The 25,320-nt window shown below is 46.0% G+C and overlaps 1 protein-coding gene across 1 annotated transcript; it reads right to left on the bottom strand.

The window, feature by feature from the left end:
• Positions 1 to 1,442: 1,442 nt before the first annotated feature.
• LOC106719233 (transmembrane protein KIAA1109 homolog) lies at positions 1,443 to 24,965 on the bottom strand. Its single transcript, XM_045678534.1, has 57 exons — positions 24,930 to 24,965; positions 24,603 to 24,832; positions 22,992 to 23,135; positions 17,789 to 22,915; positions 17,549 to 17,694; positions 16,968 to 17,458; positions 16,714 to 16,894; positions 16,265 to 16,426; positions 15,827 to 15,952; positions 15,563 to 15,662; positions 15,181 to 15,237; positions 13,645 to 13,737; positions 13,418 to 13,563; positions 13,147 to 13,327; positions 12,844 to 13,038; positions 12,561 to 12,772; positions 12,299 to 12,428; positions 11,995 to 12,195; positions 11,680 to 11,911; positions 11,464 to 11,595; positions 11,213 to 11,380; positions 10,922 to 11,099; positions 10,637 to 10,846; positions 10,386 to 10,532; positions 10,072 to 10,299; positions 9,864 to 9,986; positions 9,612 to 9,761; positions 9,421 to 9,520; positions 9,088 to 9,332; positions 8,908 to 9,012; positions 8,726 to 8,833; positions 8,493 to 8,649; positions 8,285 to 8,401; positions 8,113 to 8,198; positions 7,818 to 8,041; positions 7,513 to 7,749; positions 7,232 to 7,389; positions 6,989 to 7,148; positions 6,734 to 6,901; positions 6,575 to 6,619; positions 6,433 to 6,514; positions 6,130 to 6,343; positions 5,831 to 6,038; positions 5,499 to 5,758; positions 5,193 to 5,400; positions 5,030 to 5,109; positions 4,822 to 4,951; positions 4,590 to 4,747; positions 3,995 to 4,187; positions 3,682 to 3,878; positions 3,460 to 3,597; positions 3,000 to 3,158; positions 2,647 to 2,880; positions 2,336 to 2,566; positions 2,133 to 2,263; positions 1,919 to 2,052; positions 1,443 to 1,833 (listed from the first exon to the last, which is right to left on the bottom strand). Coding segments are annotated over exons 1-57 (14,346 nt in total). The 5' UTR covers positions 24,932 to 24,965; the 3' UTR covers positions 1,443 to 1,646.
• Between the last annotated feature and the right edge of the window lie 355 nt (positions 24,966 to 25,320).

Raw genomic sequence — 25,320 nt, 5'->3', positions numbered from 1 at the left:
CAAAATAATACAAATGTGAAATTAAAAAATAACTCGCTAAATAAAACCACCTAATCTAAAATAATCTTCATTGAATCCCTTCAAAATAACTATTTAATTACATAAATAATTAAAAAAAATTATCATTTATTTTCAAACCATATTTTATTTAAATATTAAAAGATTTTTTGATAAATATTACCATATTTTATGTGATAATTTTTTTATCAAATTTAACCTTTAATATAATATTAAATGAATTTGAAAATAATATTAATATATTTTATTTTTTACATTGGAATATTGAAATAGGCCCTCATATAAAATGTTTTAAATATTATATAAAACTACATATATAAAGCTAAAGCAAACTGTTTACCAAATTATCTAATTTTATAACAACTACCATATACAAGATCTATACATCTCAATACAATTTGTAATATATATTTTTTAATATTCTAAAATTTGTATACAAGCTATCGCCTTCGTCTCCGTCTACGCAGAATTAAAAAAAAACTTAATAAGTAGCCTATGTATTCTTCCAGATTATGTTCTACATATGTGCCAAATCTCATCAAAATAGATTCAGCCGTTCCGGAGATACCTTCTAACAAACATCCATCCATACATCTTAAACATTCGCATTTATACTGAGAGAAAACTTCAACAAAAAGGCCTCTAGAGTCCTTTTTTTGTCTTTCTTACTAATATTATAAATGCAAAACTTTAGATGGATGGATGTTTGTTTGAATGTATCTCCGGAACGGTTCAACAGATCTTGATGAAATGTGCCACAGATATAGAACATAGTCTGAAAGAACACATAGGCTACTTATTAAGTTTTTTTTTTAATTCTGCGTAGACGGAGTCGAAGGTGATAACTAGTAGGTTATATACCTAGCTTGTAGAAGACACGATGTAAGGTTATTGAAAAGTTAGAATAAAGTAGTTATAATTAACTTATAAATATTATAATTAACTGCCAAAAAAATAACTTCTATATTAAATAAATAGTCTTTTTATAAAAAAAAAATTCGGTGAAAATTAAAAAAAAATGTAAACTTAATCAAAATAATTAATGTACTTCCTATTTAAAATAACTTCGTAGTAAGTATTTAATGATTTCTATATAAGAATGTTATGTTCGTAAAAGTAAGGTTAATCATAACTTTTGTTATATATATAAATATTTTGAGATCTCATATGTTACATATAGACTTTACAAGGAAATTTCCTAGATTTCAAACACAAGAACGCTCGCTTATCTTCAAAAATGATTTTTGTATAAAGTTTAATCTTGTCATACTGTCATTTCGAGTATATTACTCGATTGTATAATCTATGGGTCCTATGTAAAAGGGACAAAGTAACAAATTGATAATTTTTACTTTTTTGTGTAAAAGCTACCTTTTAGTTTAGTTAACAACACGCACAAAAGCAAAATACACATTTATAGGTGTAAATGTTATTTTTTACTGAAGTAAAAGAACCTTTGCGTTCTATTTTCTTATATGGTTGAATTCTTTAAGAGCCTCTCCTGAAAAGTTGTCAATTTGCAAGTTAGCCCTTATTCGTAGGAGCCATCGGCTTTATGTATATAAAAGAAATCAAACTAGACCGTGAGATGGTGATGGCATTGTTCAAGTGGTAGTGGTTGTTGGGCACTATGTCTTGTGTGGCAGGAGGGCGACAAGACGCAGCAGCACTGCAGCGAGGAGGGCATCAAGGGGGTCGAGGGCGCCGCGCTGCAGCCACTTGGGGATGGTGGTGCGAGCGTGGCTGAACCCCAACTTCTGCAGGATGTAGTCCACACCGTACGGCTCGATAGACTTGCCCGCCCACGACAATAACCTGCACACCATAAACAAGGGAAACACATAACATTCTTAGTTCTTTATGATTTTAAACATAAGTTGTGTGTTGAGGTGATCGTTACCTGACAGTAGGCTCCAGATGCCAAGTGAGGCAGCGATAGTCACGATAGTCCTGTGGGGGCGCGCCCTCCGCCCCACTACCGGCCGCGCCCACCGCGCCCACAGCACTGGTGCCGGGACGTACACCACCAGGCATCTGTAACAAATAATGTATACAATTGTAAAGGAATTCCGTCACACCATCATCAACATCTTAGTGCAAACTAGTTAACTCACCACGCGATCCTTCTCTTTGATATAAGAGGAGATGAGGTCGTGCAGGAATAGGAAAGCTTCCGCATCCACCGACACAAAGATGTGGTCTTCAAACTCTGTGATGAAGCTGCACTCCACTACCGGCTTCTCGTCTGGTAAAATGAAAACCAAATCGATTAATTTCTCCCTCGAGTGGAATACTTAACATTATGTATGTAAACCACCTTGCTGTGTGGGAGTGGGCGCACGCTGCAGGTGTCTGGTGCGCAGATGCAGCTGCAGTGCGGGCAGGGCGAAGATGACCTCGCGTACATGTCTGTCTCCCGCCCGCGCCCGCTCACCGCCCGCACTGGCCCCGCCCCCAGCTGTCGCGGCCCCGCCCCCACTGCCAGTACTGCCGCCAGCGCTGTTGTTAGCGCCCGCATCACGCTCCAGCGAAGGAAACTGTTCAATTGCTGAAAATATAAACACATGTTAACTATCTCAGTTTTCAATTAAAATCTAACAAATATTGTAATACATAATGTGAACCTACCGTCGATCTCGCTCTCAGCGAAGGCGTACATGAACCACTCGCGCAACGTCTTGAACTGCGGCGGGAAGAGCAGCGAGCGGGTCATCCGCACAACTGTCGCGACCGACTGGTGACCGCCGCTCGCCGCGCCCCCCGCACCCCCCGCCGGGCTGCCCGGACCGCCCGCACCCGTCGCACCCCCCGCGCCCCCCAGGCTCGCCGTCAAACTCTGGACCGCTTGAACCTCCAACTCGCCTAACGAAAGTTTTAAAATAAACAACATTGGTAATTTGCTATGAAAACACGAACATTTTTAATGAAATAAAGAAAAAATAATAATCCCAATTAACGTAAAATGGAAAATCACCCTGTACCTTGCTCGTTCTCGAGCTGCTGGGCCTCTGTGGCGAAGCTGATGCAGGGATCCTTGAGGCTAAAGAGGGCCCAGGACTTGGCCTTCATGCTGGTGCCGTGGAAGCAACCCAGCGAGATGTTGGTACCGTGCAACTCCATGGTGCCACCTAGCACAGTGCCTGAACAACAATATACAGTATAATTTAAAATAACAGTTGTGTTAATGTGTATAGATGTGTTAATAACTACACTTTTAACTCAAAAATTTATTGAAATAAACAGCGAGCGAACAATTTTGCTTAATCACTAACGTCAAATCTGATTTTTTTTATCCACCCTCATTTGACTGTTATTAATAAAAACGGGTTGTTAAGTCAATGTTGCTAGTTAAATGATATTAACCAGATTTGAAGATTTTTACATTAAACAAGATGTATGTATGGAGTGAGGAGATGTGCAGTGGTATATGAGATGGTGTACCGTTGGCGGGCAGGGGCGCTGGCAGCGTGGACAGCTGCATACCGGACACGAGGCGCAGCACTTTCTGCCAGTGCCGGTGGTGCCGCAGCTCCTGCTGCTGCTGTTGCTGCTGATCGCTCTGGATTGGATTCACATTCGCTGCAAGAAAACAACATTTAAGAAACTCTTCGGACATTCACGAAAAATGTTGTAAATGTGTTATTGACTGGTCTGTTAACTTACGTTCTCTCTTATCTCTCCTGGCCGTCGCATAATTAGGATGCAGAGAGCTGAAGACGCGCTTGCTGGACTTGAACTGCTGCGTGAAAAACTCCTCCAGTTTGAGCTGCATCTTGAGGAGGTCCGGCGTCGTGCTGCGGCTCATCAGGATCTGTAGCTGGTGCCAGCTCAGCGTGCCGTGGATCAGGATTATGGCGGGCCTGCAAACGGAACCTTATGAACCTTTATGATGCAAATTTCAACAAATGTTAATTGAACATAGGAAGTGTTATAGTTCCGGGGGTTTAATACAACTATTTGTCAATGGGGGGGTGACCTGGGCAGTGGGCGTGGTCGTGGCGTGCGCGGGCGCGTGCGCGCGAGCCACTCGTCGCGCAGAGCGGCGCGCAGGCGGGAGACGCGCGCGAGCAGCGCGGCCGTGCCCATGTACTCCAGCCTCAGCTCTAGCGCGGCCAGCTGCACACCCAGCACATGTCCCGGATTGCAACCCGGCTCCTCCTCTATGTGCACTGCAACAGGCACTTCCTTGTATACGCGCAATAACACATTCACAAATAAATTTGCAATCCATCGAAGAATAATGTATTATTAAGTTAGTGTTAGTTGTGCTTACATGGAGAGCGTCGATAGCTCAGGGGTAAAACATTTGACTTGCAATCTGCAGATCCTGGTTTCGAATCCCGCCATGTACCAATATGTTTTTCGATTTTTGATTTACATATGTACATTTATCTGACGTTCTTACAATGAAGGAAAACCTGCACATATTTAAGGAGAAATTCAATGATATATGTGAAGTCAACCCGCACTGGGTCAGCGTTGACTATGACCTAGTCATCTTTAACTTAGGGTAGTCTCTGAGCCCCTCAATGGGAACGTATAGTGAGGTGATGATGATGAGTTGTGCTTACAGTGTGCGCGCAGTGCGGAGAGCGAGATGGCGCCGCCGACGATGCCGGCGCGCGCGTCCAGTGCGGAGGCGCCGAGCTCGACGCGCACCACCATGTGCCGCCGATGTGTGCTGCCGATGCTCAGCCGACCTGACGCACCCAGAGACCGGCTCTGCCAGCTGCAACACGCATAAACTCACTTCTGATGCCTGCGACCATGTTACCAGCAGGAAGTGCATGTTGTTGCACCGACCTGACGTTACCCATGACGTTGCCCATGTTCATGTGCACGTTGAGCCTCGTGAAGTTAACCGCGAACAGCACCAGAGTCTCCCACGCCGCGCCCCCGCTACCGCCCCCTGCTCCGCCCTCACCTGCGCTATCTGAAATCGTACATATAGGAAATTTTATTTATTTTTATAAATTACTAGTAATCAACGTACCCTTGGTGCGTGGCTTACCTTTAACTTTTGGTGTATCAACAGTCTTGGTTTTCTCTCTCTGCGGCAGTACGGGCGACACTGGAGCATTGCTGCTCGCTCTGCAGTACAAGTAAGTATTCAATTCCACACCGAGACATGATATCTTTAGTATTATTCAACTCTATTAAAAGCGTGCACTAACCCGGGCTGCGCATGCCTGTCGTGTCTGTCATGTCTGTCATGTCGGTCGTGTCGGTCGTGCCTGTCGTGTCGCTCGTGTTGCACGCTGACGTCGCCGAGGAACATGCGGCGCACGATGCTGCGCCGGTACCAGGCCTTGGGGAACGCGAGGATCTCGCCCAGACGCCGCATGTCGTACTTGAACCACGCCGACCCCACATCCACGATTGCTGTCAACATACACTTGGTTATAAACTCCACACTATGCTGCATGTCTCTCTCTCTCTTCCCATCTTTGCCTAAATAGAGAAAACGAAACTGTACTGACTGGAGAATCTAACGGTGGCCTTAGAGTGGTCCTGGTCGGCATGGAAGTCGAGCTTGCGCGAGCGCGACAGGTGGAACTTGACGAACTCCACGTTGACGCTGAGCGAGTCCTTGCGCTCGGAGTCGGCGAGCGGCGACCACTGCGCCTCCTTCAGGCTGGACTTCTTGCCGCCGTACGGGTGGAAGATGTATACCGAGAAGTCGGCCAGACATCCCGTCACGCTCAGCCCGCCCATCGCCACAGCGGGCTCCGCCATTTCCCTGCGATGAGATAGAAGATATTACCACGTTTGTCACCATAGAGTATCATTGTGAGAGTCCCGGTGTACTGACTCGTCTCCGGCACGCTTGGAGCTGAAGACGATGCGCAGACTGGGCAGCTGCAGCAGACACTCGACGCGCGAGGCGGGCAGGCAGCTGAAGCGGAAGGCGGAGGGTCGCGTGTGGAAGTGCACGATCACATCCACGGGGAAGGACGCGTACACGTACTGTCCGTACGACGCACCGCCGCTAGACCGCGACCTAGACGCACTCTCCGCCTCTGTTATCATTACAATATGGTATGAATAATCTTCTTAATTTTTCTTCTATAAAACGAGAACGGCAACTTAAAATGGCTTCAAACAACAAACCAGGTGTGGGCGCTGAGAAGGAAGCCTTCGTTGGTATAGGCTCGAGCGTCTGCTCCAGGAACTCTAGTATATGCGGGCTGATGATGGTCTCCTCGGGGATGCTCTGCAGCGTGATCCAGGCGAAGAGCGCGGCCTTCTTGGTGGCCAGCTTGCGCGCCGCCGCGCCCAGCGGCAGCGACATGTCCTCCGGCAGGGTTTTGGATTCGTAATGCACCTGAATGAAGATCACAAAACCACAATAACATATAACCACATACTAAAAATTAAACTAGTGCGAGCGGGAATTGTTTAGGTTTTCTTTACCTTGAGCTGCAGTCCGGGCACGCGGAAGACTGTGAGGTCCGGTGGGGGCGGCAGACGCGGCTTGCGGCGTGTGCCCGGCGAGCTGGCCTCGCTGCCCCCCGCGCCCGCGCCCGACCCGCCGCCACCCGCCGCACCCCCCGACAGCCCGCCCGACGCAGACCTGCCCACGCGACCACGAGACCCCCCACTACACAACACAGGAATATTACTTCGGTACTTAGATATTGAAATATTATCTCTGTATAGTACAGATAACGTCACAGTTACTGTATAACGAGTGATGTGCATCGTGAGACATTACATCTTGATGTCGTCGTCGCGCGCGGGCTCCTTGGTGTGCAGAACGCACTTGCCGCTGTTGATGTGCACCTTCACGTCCAGCTCCAGGTCGATGTTGGGCTCCGCGGTCTTCGCCTTGCCTCCACTCTTGCCCTCCTTGCCGTCCTGACCTTGGCTCTCGGACGACGACCTGTTTGAATATTAGAGAAATTATTAACGTACAATATTTGAGGCTGAAAGCGGTGGAATTTTTAGAAAAATTATATTCATTTCGTACAGCAAAAGATAATCCAGGCCATACCCTGGATCGTTCCTGCGTCTAGGATGCGGCGTGTCGCGGCGCTCGGGCCAGGGGGCGGGCAGGGAGCTCTGACGCTGCACGGGGGGCACGCCGCCGCCCGACGTGCGCGCACGCAGCGACCACGTGCGCGACGGACCTGATACGTTGTACGCGAAACTTAGTATCATATGTAAGTATTGTTGTATGTGAGGATCGAAAGGTGGCAAAAGTGGTGATGACCTGCGAGCGGCTCGCTGTCCATGGAGCTCCAGCTGCCGGCCTCCATGATGTCGGCCAGCCGGCTGTCCTCGTCCGCGAGCAACAGCGTTTCCCCGGAGCCCCCCGAGCCGCCGGAGCCGCCCGCGGCGCTCGCGGACGCCAGGTGAGCCTCCAGGATTCTGGATCAATATCATACATAAAATTAAATGAATCGACAACTGATTTTTGGAATCTTCTGAAACATTAAAACATGTTTACACTAGTGTATTATAATTCAAACAATTATAAGAATGTACACTGACCCTTCGGCGTCTCGTAAGGGCGAGGGCGGCGAGAGCGGCGAGGAAGGCGAGGGAGGCGATGGAGGCGAAGGCGGAGACAATGTCGAGGGCGGACTGAGCGTGGAGGGCGGTGCGGGCGGGGGCTGGGGCGGGGCCGACGACACGAACGACTGGCTGCGGTTGGAGCCCAGACCCAGCTTGCCCTTCGTTATGGAGCTGGCGCGCACGCTCTGACGCCGCAGCTTCTGGATCATGTCCCTGCGGAGAGGCGATGCAAGTGTTAATCTCAAGTTTTCCCTCAGGTTGCATAGTGTGCAGCGGCTGACCTCCTGAAGTCCTTGAAGACGAGCGCCTCGAGGTCGTGCAGCCGGCGCAGCTCGTGGTCGACTGTGGCGCGGCTGGCGCCGAGCGCGCGCAGGTCGTGTATGATGCGCGCCTGCTCGCTCATCTCCTGCTCGATCAGCTTCGACCGCTTCTTTGCGTCCAGGCTCGCGTCGAACACGAACGCCGGCAGGTGGTCCGCGTACTTGCGCCGGTACACTATGCTCTCCTTAAACAACACATCAATTTATATACAAAACTTCACGTTATAAGAAACACGAATATTGTTATTTTACATACCTGAGAACCTTTGCTGTTGTCGGCCTCGTCGTCTAAGTCACTTTCATAAGGATCCATCTTCGGGAACGGGTCCTCCTCTTCGAATCCTTTTAAACAAATACAAAGAAAAAGTTAACAAAACGAAATGTATAATTTTGTATACAAGTTAAAAAAAAGAGATGTGATGGTGTACCAGTGAGCATGGTGAGCGTGTGCCCGAGCGCGGAGAGCTGCTTGCCCACGCTCACGTCCAGGTGGATGTCGACACCCTCCATCTGCCACGACACATTCAGGAACCACTTAGCGTTCTCTGAAAACCGAACCAACACGGAACATTAACGTACGTACATACACATTTGTACACAGCCAACCACGTATATATACGTAACTATTGAGCATACCATTGTGCTTGGCTGCGGTGGTACGACTGCAGACCTCGTAGGTGCCCTCGGAGACACAGCACACGTTGGTGGTGGCCTCCGCCGGCTCCGGCTTCCAGTCGTCCAGCGAGGCCTCAAAGTCCTCTGCGAACCTCAAGCATAGACCCACGAACCGACCCTACACCATACCTTATATTGAAAAAAGTGAAGAAAAAGTGATTTAAGAAATTAAATGATAATCATTTACTGCGTACCTTGCTGACGAGAGATCCTGAGCTGCAGGCGGAGATGCTGGTGCTCTCCAGTGTGACTACGACCGCACCGCGGCTGTCCTGCTCGCAGGCGCCTCGCCCCCATGTTGCCTAGACATACAGTAGTACACTAGCAATGAAGTGCTACGGAGCAAGTAAGAATGTGAGTAAGAACATATACTGACGAGTGGTGGCTGGTTGAGAGGTAGACAGATGCCGATATCGTCAACGTTGAGCTGCAGGAACAGCGTGCTGAGGTGTGGCGTCGTGATCTGCGACGTCAGCTGAACCTGTTATATATAAAACAATAAGAATTAGTACAAACATTCCTACTATTTATATTACTACTATCAAATGTAAGTTACCTTCTCGAAGACCTGCTGGGTGGCGGTGAGCACCTCTTTGTTGAGATTGAGGCGCTTTTCGTTCCAGTACTCGTAGGCATTCTTGTAGTTGAGCCAGACGAGGATGGCCTTGTCGACGGCGACGGGCTGCACGTACACGAGCGGTCTCTTCAGCGTGATCAGCACCACCTCCTTCTCCTCCCCGAGCTCTCCTCCGCGCTCCTCCTCCTGTCCGCTCAGCTCCTCTTGGAACGCATTGCGCATCGCTGTCGAACACGACTATACTTGTAGAACCTGTCCTTGTATTTTTATTTAGTTGAACACTTCTTGTTCGAAAATTATGATGATACTTACATATTCTGGTGTTGAAGAATGCATACTGCTGGAACTCGGGCTCCGCCTCCTCGAACATCGCGTTGCGGATCAACTGGCCCAGGCTCAGGTTCACGTCCACCTAAATAAAATAAACGATTTGTAATATAATATATATTAAGCGATGTAGGTATGAGGGAGGGAGTGGGCGGGGTGAGGTCAGGGGGCGGTACCTGCGCGCGTGCGAATAGCCGGAGGTCGTGGGGGGCGGCGGCGGAGGGGGCGGGCACATTCTGCACGCGGTTGGACAGCTCAAACTCCACCGCGCCCGTCTCCAGCCGCACCGCCGAGCTGCTGGGCGTCGTCGCTGTCAGTTGAATACGCTGCCAGAGCACACAGATAATTACAACTTTTGCGTAATAGAAATATTATGAAATTACCTTTTGTATTATGCAAAATGAATTAATAATATAATAAAAAATAACCTTGATTCTTATAATGAGGGAGAATAGTATCCTACTAAGCGCGGAAGACGAAGCTTCCTCCTCGTTCCACAGCGGCACAGGCTTTTCTCCGCCGTACACCTTCTGTACTACTTCGTTCACTTCCTGGAATTAGTAAAGTATAGTAAATTAGACATCTATCTCCACGACCAGAAATACGCTCGTTAACTAGTCTCGTTGATAAACTCACCTTCATAAAGACTTTCTGCACGAAGACGAGGTGGTTGAGGAGGTCTGTGGAAAGCGTATGCTCGAAGAGGCCGATGTCAGCAGTGGCGGCGAGGTAGCGGCCGGCGCGCAGCACCACGCCCTCATCTCCAGCCCCGCCCTCTTCAGCACCTCGCTCCAGCACGCGGGCAATACACGACACCGCCGGCAACGCCACCGAAGCCGCCGCCGGAATGTTGGCCTCCGTTACCTGAAAAAATACTCGCCTTTGACTTTTTGTTCATTGCGCAATGGTGGATTTATAGAATAACTAAAATGTATACGATTTATTGTCACCTGCAGCTTGGTGGCGAAGCTGAGCGAGTGCGTGGGCAGGTCGACTGTGAAGTGTGCCTTGAGCCCTGTCACACCCTTGCTCTGCACCTGTTCCATCTTGTACTGCGCTTGCAGCGATGGCAGCAGCGCCGCCGTGATGCTCAGGCTCTGTCGTGCACAAACGGATCACATATAAATAGTCTGTCACTAATAGATTTGTAAAATTAAATAGTAATATACTATATCTGTAAGTATCTGAATTCTATAAGTACTTGTAACATAATCGTGAACTGCAGCTGCAGCGGCTGCAGCAGCGGGTCGTGTCTGGGGGCAGGTGGTGGGGGGCGGGGCGGGCGCGGCGGACTGCCCCCCGGCCCCGCCTCCTGTTCTCCGGCCGCCGTCCCCGCACCCTGCCCGTTGCCGGGCGGTGCACTAGGAGCGTTACGAGACAGACGCGACGACGTGCGGGTCACACCCAACTCCTACACATCAATAAAGAGTGCGATCAAATAATGAAATAAAACTTGTGTTTGTGTAGACGTGAAGCGGCAGTGTACCTGTAGCGTGGATGAGAGCTGGCGGCTGGAGCGGGTCATGACGCCGTGCAGCGCTACAGGATGCTGCGGCAGGTCGACGCGCACGCCGCCCACGCTGAGCAGCGCCGCCGCACCCGCGCGCCCACTCTCCCACGAGTACAGCGCCTGCGACTTGCCCACGCTCACTCGCACTACAGTCCTGTCATTTAGAATAGCTACAGTTTAAAAACTGCTTTAGTGATGACTGAAACTATATATTTAAATTTCATCATCAATGACGCAGTGTTGTGTTTGGTATGACATGGGACTGACTGTTGATTGGGAGCGACACCCTCCAGCAGCACGATGGCGGTGCGGCCGAGAGTACCGCTGAGTGCGCAGGGCCGCGCGCGCGGCGCCGACAACGACCCCTGAAGCGACGTTATCTCCGCCTCCAGCTTCAGCCCGGACAAGGACGCCAGCAGCCGCGTGCGGTGGATCCTGCACACAAATACAATACAAAAAAAATACGTTAATAAATGTTACTTTATAAGTAGTAAGTAAATAATTGAAATGAGCCGAACCTGGCGACACCGACGACGACGATGCCCATACCGGCGGTGCTGGAGGAGGCGTTGCTGGCGGTGTGGTCGCGCGAGGCTGGCCGCGCGCGCGCCTGCCGGCACTGCTCCGGCAGCTCCGTCGACACTGAGAACCTGCAGATATTTCCAACAAACAAATATTAAAACTTCTCATAACACAGTCTAATAATGGCAAACATAAGTAGCTTGTAAACTGACCTGTGCGTGATGGTGTCGGCGTCGGGCATGTTGGCGTAGAGATCCAGCAGCAGGTAGACGGTGCGCCAGCAGCGCGGCGCCAGCTGCGAGTCGGGCGCGGCGGGGGAGTGCGCAGAGGGCGGGGCGGGCGGGGCGGGGGAGGGCGGGGCTGCGGGGGCGGGGTCGGCGGGCACATGCGGCGTCTCCGCGCTGTACATCGGTGTGTGCGCGCCCTCGTTCAGTGAACTATAACCTGAAACGTGTGACATATAGTTTAGCACGTATTTAATGATATGTATTAAAGATGTATCAAAGATCAGTCGACTGAATGGCTACCTAGTCTTCCCTTGACGCTTTTCCCAGTGGAGCGCAGCTTCTGTGCGAAGGACTGCGGGCGAGGTGCGCGGGGCGCGGGCGGGGCGGCGCTGGGCGGAGAGCGCGCCTCCACCTCCGCGCTCACGGTCACGCCCATCATACCATACGTACTCTCCTTGTCCAGCGACGACAGGCTCACTATGTTCTCACGGAAGTCGGAAACTGGAATATTAAGTACATAATTTAATTATAGTTCCTAAAATAAATCGTAATTATTTAGAGACACTGACACTGATATAAGTATCATCGTATAGAGTTAATTTACCGGAGGAGGAGGTGTGTTTGTTCTGTCGATGGTTGAGCTTGGTCTGGCTGCGCAGCTCGGTCTGCGTGTCCTTCACGTTCTGGTACATGTTGCTGATCTGGTGGAGGAGTCGCAGCAGCGGCATGTTCACCTGCAAAACACCATAGATCGTTAACACCGCGTTATCTTCCCTATGAAGTGTCGACCCATTGTGCATGTCAGTTAAAAGTAAACTAAACATCGTATACTAATAGGAACCTAAATCGGGAGTTTGTCGTAACACCTGTTGCGAGATGAAGCGCACGCTGACGTTGAAGTTGAGCATGGTGCTGATGTGCCGCTTTAGCTGTCCGCGCGAGATGTAGAGCACATTGCGGCGCTGCACCAGCTCGTCCACCGCCATGTCGGCCACCTTCTTCACGTCCACGTCGATGGACACCTTCTCGCAGAGGAAGGCCGGCGTCTCCGACGGGATGTCGATGTGGCTCGGATGACCTGAAAGACATAACTTATGACTCTTTAACTTACTTCTATGGACAGAGAGTATTTGTTAGAGGCTAAGTTACCTTTTCCTTTGTTATTAGCATGTCGGCGGTCGCGGGCGGCGAGGTCGCTGACGACGATGTCGATGCGGAAGACGTCGAGCCAGGCCAGCAGCGACAGCTTGGAGCCCAGCGACTCCAGCGCCGGCGCGCTCTCGCCACCTCCGCCTCCCTCGCCGACACCCTGCCCCGACATGTAGCCCTTGTCTTTAGATTCTCCTGCAAAACCGGACAATAAAAACAACGTGAATACGTAAAATAGTTATTTTTTAACTGGTTTAGAAAAGAAGTGTCATAGTGTTGGGCGGTGTCAGTGGGCGTGTCTACCTTGCGGCACCTGGTGCGGGGACACGCCCAGCGCGGCCAGCAGCGGTTGGAACACGAGGTGCGCGTCCAGCAGCATCAGCGAGCCCTGCAGCGGGTACAGGCTGCAGGCAGGTAGCGAAGCCGCCACCGCACGCGGGTTCATCTTCGCCGCTGGTATTATCGGCTTCTTTGTCTTTGGCTCCTAAGTGTGACAACATTACATTAAAATCTACAATCATTCATTAGCATAAAAAAATTCCATTTAAATAAGTGAAAATTTTAATCAACTTACGACTTTTATAGGTTCCTGTTTGGCCATCCACTGGTAGAGATCTTCGCGAGCCTGCTCGTTGGGCATATCGTCGTGGCTGCCGTGGGGGGAGTAAAGGGATGGGTTCGACCCCACAGTTGGTAGGTCTTCTTTTAACGTTCCGTAATCTATATCAACAGGCAGACGTTCAAGTCAAAGAAATAGGAAGAATACATTTCATTGATATCTGCTGCAGCTACAATACTTACTAGCGATGGCGTCATCCTGGAATGGCGTTTTCCTGGTGGAGAATGGTAGGGAGGGGAAGACCAGGCTCGCTCGGCTGCTCTGAGCTCCCCGCACTGCGCAACACACGCACATTCACAGACACGTACAATTACGTCCATCTTACACAAGACAACGTAAATCTACGATACCAAGCGATTTCAGTAGCCAAGCGACTTTAGCAACACAATATCGTAGAGGTTCGTAAACTATGAGTCATCGCCAACGACAATCGCTCGCAACCTGTTCGTCAATATCTTCGTGAGAAAGTCGGTGCGATTTTCAAGATGGCGGATCAAATCTATACAGTTGACATATTGTCGCTATGCTCGTACTGACTGAATAGACGACTCACGTCAACGATTCAACGTTGTCTTTACGTAGCATATTTCGATGATTTACGTTGCCTTGTATACGAAAGGCCTTACTGACTGACTGTAAGCAACGTTGTATAAACCATATGGTCAACAAATCAAAAAGAATTTATGTTTTCTGTTGCTATATGAAACAGAAAGAGAGAGTCAAGAATAGTAGAGTCAAATTTAATTTTTCAAAAATTTCCACAAATTATACAAAAACAAAAATAAATTGTATACTAGTTTTGTAACCATTTTATGTTTAGCTTGTACTATGAATAAAGTGCATGGGATCTCCATAGTAACCTTAGTATACATTAACCATAAAAAAGGTAATCTAATAATAATACAGTACAGTACAATAATGCTTACACTCAATCAATAGACAAATAGACTTTAAAAGGCAAGACATACGAATACAACGAAAAAATCTAAATAAGAAACACGTTACAGACTGAAAATATGAATACAACAAACATATATAAAACTGACAAATACATGCCTAAAAACTAAAAGAATTATTACATACATGAATAGAATTGGTACTGTGATTAGAAACACCGTACCTAATATGTAAAGTTCAACACATTTTTATATGTATATTTCGACAACGAACAAAAATAATTAGAGCAGGCATTCAAGTAAAACAATAAAACTTGTTTGTATTAAAGAGTGAAATAACAACGATGACAAATTGATTGAATTCAAACCAGGCACTAATTTGTAAAGCGGTTTTTAGTTGTTAAACAATATTTGATTCCCAAAACATAATCAAAGAATGTTGATTTATTAAAGTATAACAACATAAAACCACTTCGATAAACTAAAAACATCAATCCACAACATTTTAGCGTTTAGAGTATAGTTCGCGTCAAAGTTTTATGCCTCTGAAATTAGCAACAACATATTCCGTCTTATTATCTCTAGATCTCTCGTTAAATATGAAATGAATTATACTAAAATGCACAAACATTTGCAGCTAACTATAGAAGCATCAAGATTGATTAATTTTCAGATATCTTGGCGGCTCTAAGCTTCGCGCGAGTCGCGGGTGTGTAAAGTGATGCTGGGGGAGAGGGGAGGGGGTTGAATTTGGGCCGCCATGATATTTGAAAAGTACAATAGATATAGAGGGTGTAGCGCGATGTTGTCTCGTGTACGCACCGGATGGCGGCGTGGAGGGGAAGGAGTGGGGGCGCGGGCTGGCCGGCACCGCGCACACTTCACACAAACCAACATGTTAAATGTCTTTGGGTTTCCACTTTAGAAACAATTGCATTAAAAATATACTGAAATCTCTCGATTCTTTTAAAAAAGAGACAACACAATAATAAAAAAAACTAACAATATTATATACAAATGTAAAAATTTAAATGACGTCTTTCTCATAAAATATTTGCACTAAGCTAATTTCTAAAGAAATTACCAGTCAACTTTTGTGTCATAATAAAAAAAATTATTTTCATATCTAGTTCTAGATAAAAATATTATATCTATACAAATTAGAATTTAATCTTAATAATTATAATAAAAAAAAAATACTTACAAGGTATGTTCAGTTTATCCGCTTCCATATTTAATAGCAGGCAATTTTCGTCCAGTGCTTCATTTTCCAGTTGGTACTCTTGCCAGCCTTCCACTGAATCCTGAAGTTACAAATTGATTAATTATTTTAACTTGAATAAAACGTTAGTTTCCTTGGACACTCTGTACAACCAGTAGAATGATGAATGAGAGAAATGGATATATGTTTCTGTACATATACTTTGCAGTGGAAATCCACTGATTGCGTTATAGTGATAGCAGTCACCTCTAACAAGTCAGGTAGTGCGAAGGTGACATTGAGCGGCTTCATCATCTTGCTCTTGTAGTTGTGCTCCAGCAGCAGCGGAGTGTACAGGATGTTCTTCCACTGACGGCTCAGTACAATAACTCCCTAGAAGAAAAAAAAACGTTTACTCGCGAACGCTCGCGATTTCGTCGGCGCAGAAAAAAGCCTATATTATTCCCGCCTGCATCAGCTACCTTCCAGTCAAAGTCCCGTCAAAATCGGTCCAACCGTGCCGGAGATTACCCAGAACAAACGCGGCGTTATGAACAGCCATACAGACAGAAAAAAAATCAAAAATTGGTTTTTCTTTATCAGCTAGACAAAAAAAAATCAATAAAAAACCATCGTGAAAATTGACTTTAGTTAAAAAATCCTCGACTTAGAAATACGGTGTTGTCCTTGAATATCGTTGTATACCTGTCTGAGTGTGGAGAGCGAGGGCAGATGTCTGTCGGCGAGGTCTGCCTGCACTGCGGCTGCGTCCGCCTGCAGCGCGTACCGCAGCAACACCCCGCACAGCTGCAGCGACGGCTCCTCGCGCAGCTGCCGCGCCATCGCCGTGTGCCGCCCGTACCGGCTCTGTACACATCTCACGTAGTCACAGCAATAACGAAACACTACTGAAGGATTCACACACCAAATGAAACGAACGCGAAACGAAAACGGATCCGCTTTTCTTTTGTGATGGTGATCGAATTCTAAACGTCACTGTTTTATAATGTTTCTTAGATATGCCAAAACAAGGCTCTTAACTAGACTTTAGGTGTAGCAAGGTGTAAAAGGATGCGGGGAAGGTCACTGCGCAGGGCGCCGAGATATTTGAAGAGGTTTTCTATTCAGTATAAAGGTGTGTGTAGTGTGTGTACCTTGGGCAGCGTGTGTGTGGGCGCGCGGTCGAGTGCGGCGGCCATGAGGCTGGCGGCGGTGGCGGCGAGGCGACGCGCGCGGGCGCGGTACAGCGCCACCACGCGGATGCCCAGCCGGTTGCAAGGGTTCATCCATGCGTTGATCGCAGGCGACGCAGTACTCAGCAGGTTCCAGTCCAGTCTGCAAAAAGCACAAGTTTTAATAAAAAAAAACCAAATGCGATTCTTAATTACGTTGCCTAAATTAAAATTACCTTGTGTAGTCGATCTTCTTAGTGATAGGTGTGCGTGGCGGGGCGGCGAAGTTGAACCAAACCACCTTCAAGTCGATGGCGCAGGAAGACCTGTTGCCGTTGTCTTTGACGGGCACAATTGTCGCCGTGCTGTCGGAGGGCTCCTCGGGGCCGGGGGTCATGGGCTCGGGGGGCACCGGCGGAGGTTGAGACGCCCCTAAGTTGGGTGTACTAGGCTTGGAGTTCGATTCCTTCTTCCTGAAGAGATCTTCGATACCGGAGGTCCTGTAACCTTTGGAACTTCTGTCTTTGTCCGATTTCAACTCCTCGGCGGACTTGACGGACTCGCGGCAACTTTCGGTGTCGTTGCGCACAGGCTTCTTCTCGTCGTTGGCCTTGTGAGACTGCGAGTGCTGCGACACCTTGATCGAGACTCCCTCGAGTCCGCATTCAAACATTATGAAACCGATTGAACTTTCCTTTTGCGTATCCGTTGCACCATTTTGGCAACACTGAAACATTCAATGACACAATAAAGACTTGGAATAGACTATAAGATAGAAGATTATAAATTACAGTGAAAATAAAACAGTAGTTATTACCGTAGTATCACAGGTCTTGCTGCATGGATCAACTCTGGTAAACTTAAAACTGACTTTGGAATGTTGGCAGGGGATGCCAGTCACTGTAGCGTCTTTCAGCTGAGAGGACTCGTTGCGAATGCGGCGCAGCTGGCCGTGCACCTTGCCTGTTTTAGACATATTGCATGTGATATTTTACTTTAATTCGTTTACATATTATTTATTCCAGCTTTTAACTCCAATAGAAACATAAATACGTACCAACATTGAGTGTGAAGGTAGTGTCCTCGCATTGCTGCTGTGATGTTTCAATAAAAACCGGCTCCCCTCTCTCGGGGCCTCTCTTACGTCCTGATGATTGGGCAGATATAAGAGCTCGAGGGCCCTTCATGATGCCGAAGGACTTTTTACTTCCCAGCGCACGTAATGTCGGCCTGTAGTACAGTTGTATGGACTCCAAAGTTTTCTTTGAGCTAACATATTTCGCCACAATATTCTCGACCGATAATCCGAAAAGTGAAACGCAAGTCAGGTCTTGTATGTTATCCAGGGCAGAGAACGAGATCATATCCTCCACGACGGACGATTGTATGAATATAACATTGACTTTGGGTACCGTGACCGTCGCTTGAAGCTGGTCACATATCGTCTCTTCGTAAACGTTCGGTTGCGGAATGGTCGCCAGCTTGTACTTGTCGTCCTTGTCGGGTACGATGCTCGGGTGGTTGTGCGACTGCAGCTGCGGCATCCAGTTCTGCACGTATTGCTTCTGCTTAAGAACATTGGCGCTCTCCACTGAGGAAATACAGAGCAGTCTTAGATGATTTATGACGGTTATCGGATGGATATTGGCGAGCACCGGTGTCAAAGACTCGACGAACTTCTGAGTGCTTTCTAGTACTAAAGGCGTGAGCATAACATCGATTTCTCCACGCAGCTTTATAAATAGGCCGCTCTTGCTATCGCTCGTCGTGGTGGCGATGGACGCCGAACTTTTATCTGTGACATTTTCCTGATTGTCTTGCACGTTCTGCTGCAGCTCCCACCAGCCTTGCGGGTAAGGATGGGCTTTGATTTGAGAGTTGAAGTGGGGTGTTAAATTAGAAAATGGACCGTGTTGATTTTGGGCGCCGTGTCCATCTTTCTTTGCAATGAGTTTTAAAATATTCACCTTCCCAGTCTGTTCGAAATTAGGTAAATATTTTTGACCGATGTAAACAAGAGATCCATCGTCTGCTCTTTTAAACAGCGGCAAAGTGAACGCATCTCTCCCTGTAGGCAGGGAACACGTGGACCAATTGGAGCATTTGTATTGTGGCAGATTGTGCATGTAGCTGGCCATTAGTAGAGGTGAATCGACGATAGGTTTATTAGTTTGCATATGCAAATTTACAAGAGTCATGTCTTCTTGTGATGAAATTGCGGAAATGAAGGAAGTAGAAGAAACGGACCCACTTTCGGAGTCAGGCTGCACGCCGGCGCTCAGGTTGCTGATGGTGTCGGGGCAGTCCACTACCTCCGATCTCGGCATGGAGTTAGTCCACTTCTCATTAGTAGTATCGTTGACACCGAACGAGCTCTTGTCCTTTGGGTTGCTATGACGGCTACCGAAGGAATGCTTTAAGCTCGACGACCGACTTGGGAACATGTCCTCGTCCGCCGAGAAAAACGCTTCAGAATGGTTTTCGCTGGTGATCGACATCGTTCGTTGAACTTCTTGCTGCAAAAGTTCCTCCTGAGGCGGCTGAGAGTTAAGCGAATAGTGAGACTCAGACACGGCCACGCTTCTCGCTGGCACTTTGGGAGCTACAAACACCTCGCTATCGGTCGGCGCTGGCTTTTTGGCTACTCCGTTTGTGCTGTCCTTTACTCCACAACTGAGAGCCAATTTTGAATCTGACACGCTGCTCTCCATTTGTGGAACATTGAGAATACTCTTGTTGAGTTTGGAGTCGCTGTCAATCTTTGACGTACCTAGAGGTACAGTGGAGTCCACTAGGCGGGCGTACGGAACGTCACTCTTGGTGCTAGAAACCAGGACATTGTTGCTACCTTTGCTCATGCTCGTATAAGAGAACCGTCGCGTCAAACTACGCCGTTCTGCACTTTGAGGTGATTTGTTAAAAACTTGCGGTAGTGGTGAGGGAATTAAAGTGGAAACGTTGGTCGGTTGCAAGCAAACGTTTAAACTGTTATAAGGAGGAGTGTGGAACACGAGTTGTCCTGGATGCAAAAGGCTCTGCCCGTAGCCGTACTCTCCGGGGGATGTTTCGATAACATTGAACATAGCTATGTTTACGCCCTCGAGTATGTCCGATTGGGTCGGCTTTAAGAAATTAGGTCCATTTCTATTGGAGCCAAAGAATGCACACCCACCCGTGCATCCGCATTGCGTGCCCTTGCCCTCGTTCGGCCACAGGAACCAAAGTCTTTTAGTTTTATCATCGTGCAGTTTAAGGAACTTTTGCTGCACTAAATGTAGATTCCTCGGCGCTTGGGGCAAAGACGACGCGGCTTCAATGAGCACCGGCCCGAGGGCTACGGAACCGACGCCGACCCAGTTTTCGCTCTCAGGCAGCGTCTGTTTGTTTTGGCTATTTGTGCTGCTGTTGGAATGATGGTGAGTGTTTGTTTGCATGTTCGTCTGAGTGTATAGTGCGAGCTTAATGTTTGGTAGCAAACCAGTTATGCCAGTTCCGAAACCCGTTCCATGAAGATTGCAAAATGTTAACCTGATCGGAGAAATCCATGACTGTAAAGTGGTATTGGAATCGGCAACATAAATATCTATTAAGTCGATTGCAACTCGTATCATTCGGTATTTGATTTCGTTAGATGTCGGGCAACGGTATTTCAGTCCTAAGTCTGTTTCTGGACATAGCACAGTGTTCAAGCCGTGGTGACACTGTTTTACTGAATTTGGAGGTACCAATTCATTTTCACTATCGCATATGAGCAACAAGAATGTTTCGAGTGATGAAATAATTTGGTAGAGCTGCGGCAACGTGAGGCGACCCGTCAGTTGGCCAAGTTGGAGTTCCATCATCCACGCGTACTCTACGGTATCATCCTCAACGGAGCGATTCGTGTCGCTGAAGAAGCCGTTGCCTCGCAGCTGAAATGACGATAGCATCAAGTGTCCTTGCTGTAGTGCGCCGGTGTTGTTAGCGTTGGGCCGCGCCAGGTTGTTGGGCGATACAAGTATTGAAGGGCTGAGTAGCAACTGAAGTTTTGTTTCTTTAAATCTCTTATCCATTTCAAAGCCGAATCTTTCGATGAGTACAACAGGGCATGGCGGCTCATTTTCGCTGCAATTCTTCACTAAATGAGCTTGAATATCGTGTATTATGATGGACACGGCAACGTCTAGCGGCCGGCAGCGACGCGGGTCAAATGGCTCTTTGCCGGAATCGCTCGAATCGTCCAAAGATATATCGACATGTTGATTGATACTACTTCTGTCATTGAACTTCGTTGGGTTATCATTGAAGAAGGGGTTGTCCACGCTTGGGGTTTTTTGCATATCTGTGAACCTTTGGTCTTCGCCGAAAATATTCTCCAATAAATTCATAAAACTTGTAATTATTGTACCATAAGCGAGAAGTACGGACGGGCCCACCTCTAGTTCTACGCTGACTTTATCTGGCGGCAGGGAAGTTCGATCGAATGTATTACCATCTATGACCCAATTCATTTGGGGCTGTTTTCTCATCCGAGGTATTCTCATTGGGGAGAGGAGAATCTCTTCTTTTTCCGGTGTGGTGATATCAGCTTGTGGCTCCGGTCCGAGCGGTGGAATAGGGTGGTAATTGTACCTGACGCTCAGAGCTACTATGGGAACCGACCAGCAATCTACCCAACCTTGACTTTTCACGCACTTTCTGCGCCACTTAGAGGCTTTGAGCCGACACGGTACCAATTTCATATTTTTATCAATGGACAAAAGTAGCAGTCTGGATGTGTTTACTTCAGGTAGATATAGACTCATGTCCACGGCTTCCCCTTGAACCCATATCTTAAGAGGTATAACGTCCGGAAGGAAATCAATGAAGGGCAAATCAAATGACACATCTAAAAGATCGCCACAAAAGGCGACATGGTTGTTTTCTTGATTTGTTGAACTGCAATCGATCCAATTGTGTTGGTTACTCACAGTCAGAACTTCACACTCTTTTAATAATAATGATATTTTCCATGTATATGGAACGAAATGCAAAATATCAGGTCGGGCCTTGCTCGACCAATCATTCGTCAGGTCTTGGAAGAAATCTATGTGTGTATATACGAAATGCGCCGTGGCTTTACAGCCAGTCAGCGATAGCTGCCAGCACTGGTGGTGGTTCCACACTAGTGGGTAGTGACATTTCACTGTATATTCGAGAGTTTCGCTCTCCGCTAAGCTTCTGTACTGTAAACTCGTCGTCGCTTCCAAATGGAGTAGCTGGCCTGTTATTTTGGTCGTGTATCCGTCTTGTAGCACAATCCACGGCAGAGTTACTTCCATGTAAGATCCGGCTCCTATGTTGATGTGAACTGCATTCGTTTCTTTGTTTTTGGTAAACAGAATATCTATCGTCGCTTCATTTAGCGTAGACAGTCTAATATCAAAAGATTGCATTTGCCTTCTATCGCCAGGTTTCGGTTGCGGCGTCACTTCTAATGATTTGTAATTAGGTGGAAAGAAAAATCTGAATAGATGATCCCTTTGTCTATCGGCCCAAGGTCCGTAACTAAAGTCTGTGCCTTTTCCACATTTGATGTCGACGCCCCAAATGGGCGGCGCCGATTCCACGATATCTCCATTTGCTAGTTGCAAAAGCACAGGCTGTTCCGGCACCAGGCCGGGTTCGTCCATATAAAAATATACTTCAATGTAATTTGAGCTCATCACCACGAAACCTTCTCCCATGTATCTCGGAGGCTCATCGACCATCGCTGTGTAATTGGGGCTAGGGGCAAGAATTACTTTGCAGTTTTCCGCCTTGGCTTTGACGAAGTGCATCAGATGGTCGAGGCTGGAAGCTGGTGGCTTGGTGCTGTACACAAGGTGTGCTTCCTCGACGCTGATGGACAGTGTGGTGGGGACGAGTTTGTTGCCGAAGACAACGCGGCTGGTGCACACATCGATCTTTATGACGGGAATAAGATCTCGCCAGGTGCGAGCCATGGCGGCTTCGGAGCGCACAGTGTCCTGCGCGCGTCGCCGCTTCTCATTAGCGTCGTTCATAGCTTTGTCTCTGTCGGTGGAGTCGTCGTCGTTTCGTTCCTTTATAACCGGCTCGAGGCCGAATGTTTTCTCGAGTTCGTTGTATAGATCGCATCGATTGTAAAAGTGTAATTCGAAGCCGTTTAACATTATTGAAAGGCGTGTATCGGAATGTGATAAATCTGTAACAAAATGAAAATAGTAAAATTATTATTCAAAGAGGTAGAACTTACAAGGAAAAAAGGGATAATAACCTACCTTCAGAAACATCTTTGGGGACGTAAGATCGCCACCATCTGAATATCAGATATCCGTCCTGAATGCGTAATGTATAGTCATAGTTTATATACACTATGTCCCGGAACATAATCTTACCAGAGAGAGCATTAAGAGTGAATGAACCTGAAACAAATGGCACTCTCGTAATATTTTTATATTAGAAGCCTAAATAGTTTACCCTTTTCATTAACTATAAATAAAGACTACATAACTTTATGACAGAAGATCATCCAAATGTTTTTTTTTTAATTTGCCATACTCTCGTTCGTCTCTAGCTTGGTGTCCAGAGCTTTATTTACTATTTATTAATTTAACAACTCTAATATTACATTTACGATCTTTCAAATTGACAGAATTTCAATCAATTCATTGATAAGATTTCAGAACAAATAAACAATCAAATCTTTTATTCTTATAATAAAAGTGTAAATGAGATAATTTCTTGTTGATTTTGGATTTAAGAAACTGTATATTCTCTCGATAAAACATATTTTGTGCAACTTACAAATGTAATAATACAAAATTTGGAGGGACATAAATTCTCAATTGTTATCTTTGACACAAAGCCACAAAGTCTTTACATAACAAAACTAAAATCATTAGAAGCCAAATAAAAACATAAGACAGAAAATATTTACTTTGTTAAACATATTAATCTTATTAACAAGTTGCACTGTAGTCTTAAAACCAGATATAGATCCATACTGTAATTTTATATATGTATCTTACTTATATCATAGCCAATTTACATGTAATAATACAAATCATCATCTCCCTAACCTTATCTCACTCATATGGGGTTGGCGCACAAAGTTTTTATAAGGTTTTGGTTTCATTTTTGCAGCTAGCTTGTCCAAAGGATAAATATTTTTTTAATTTATTAGACTATTTTTCTAAATTGTATTTTAAAAAAAAATTAATTCTAAACTAAATAAAACAAAAACCACAAGTACATAAACACCTACAGGGAACTGAACAACTGAAGAAAGAGATTTTTGTCATATCTCAAAATATCTAGTTTTACACCAGAGCCAAAAACTATTTCAAAAACTCGTAACTCCTAAATTAATAAAGATAGGAAGTTTAACTTTGGAACATATTTCTATCAATCTGACCGTTATTTTATACCATTAATTGGAATGACTTAAAGTTACTATTTCATTGATTTTTTTCTAGTTACAGCAATTGATGTTAACTCATTTGAGCAAATTATCAAGATTCAACATTTCTAAATTCTGCCATCGATAAATAGATAACAATCTCAAATTGCGCACAGGACAATTTTTTAATATTTATGTAATTGATTCATTATATTACAATGCTACAATAATGCAAGGAAAAGACTCGTTTAAGGCCAAGTCTTATCCTTAAATTCAAAAACTAACTTAAATAAAGTTAGACAGCAAAACATATACAACTCATTACTCTACCTCCAAAGTTTGCGATTGCGACCATACTTTAGTAGTACATATTTTGCAGAAAATTTGATAAAATTAAATCTCTTTAAAAGGAAAGTCAATAAACAGACAAAATATTATTATTTATTTTAGATTAGATAAAAAATGTGATTGTGAGGAAAGCATCACTTACCAATCTTGAAGTTCTCATCTTGAAAGTAGAATTTGTTAATGAGTCTGGTAAGTATATACCCGAGTACACGGCTATTGTAGTACGTTATATAAACCACCCATAGGATGGCAGATATCAGAGAGACCAGCAGCAATGCAAAGTTCCGGTCCATCGTGATCTCTGCGAAGTCTATCGACGATGAATTCCATCTTGCCGCCACTGGATCGACAACTGATCTAGTCGCGTTATCCCTAATAACACAAAACAAAAAGCAAAACAATAATAAACTTTTATGTGTCATCTTTTATCAACACGGGCGTAGTACTACTACGCGATCACAGAACTTACATTTTGCTATTACTAAAATTACACTAATATATTTCACATATTAAACAATTTATAGCAGTCTCTATAATAATTAATCACGACATTCGTTTCCATTTTTATCTTTTTAATCAATTTAGTATTCGCGACGACCCCATAGTTTTGACAGTTCGAACAGAAATTAACGTTCCGATGTATGCAGTGTGCGGAGTAAAAAATAATTTACAAAAGAGAAGAAAAAACCTTTTAATAATTGTATATTTTATTAAAATACTCATTAAATACAAAATCAAACTTTTGATTTATCATGACATTTTTGTAAACAAAAATATGGATGAGATATAAAATAAAACCATTTTAATACGTTGCTATGAAACCGATGACAATTTTATACAGGTAAATTCCTAACTGCAGA

Source organism: Papilio machaon, chromosome 1, assembly GCF_912999745.1.
Source record: "Papilio machaon chromosome 1, ilPapMach1.1, whole genome shotgun sequence".
Lineage (NCBI taxonomy): Eukaryota > Metazoa > Arthropoda > Insecta > Lepidoptera > Papilionidae > Papilio > Papilio machaon.
Note: the sequence above shows the minus strand (reverse complement) of the source record. Positions and strands in the feature narration are given on the sequence as shown.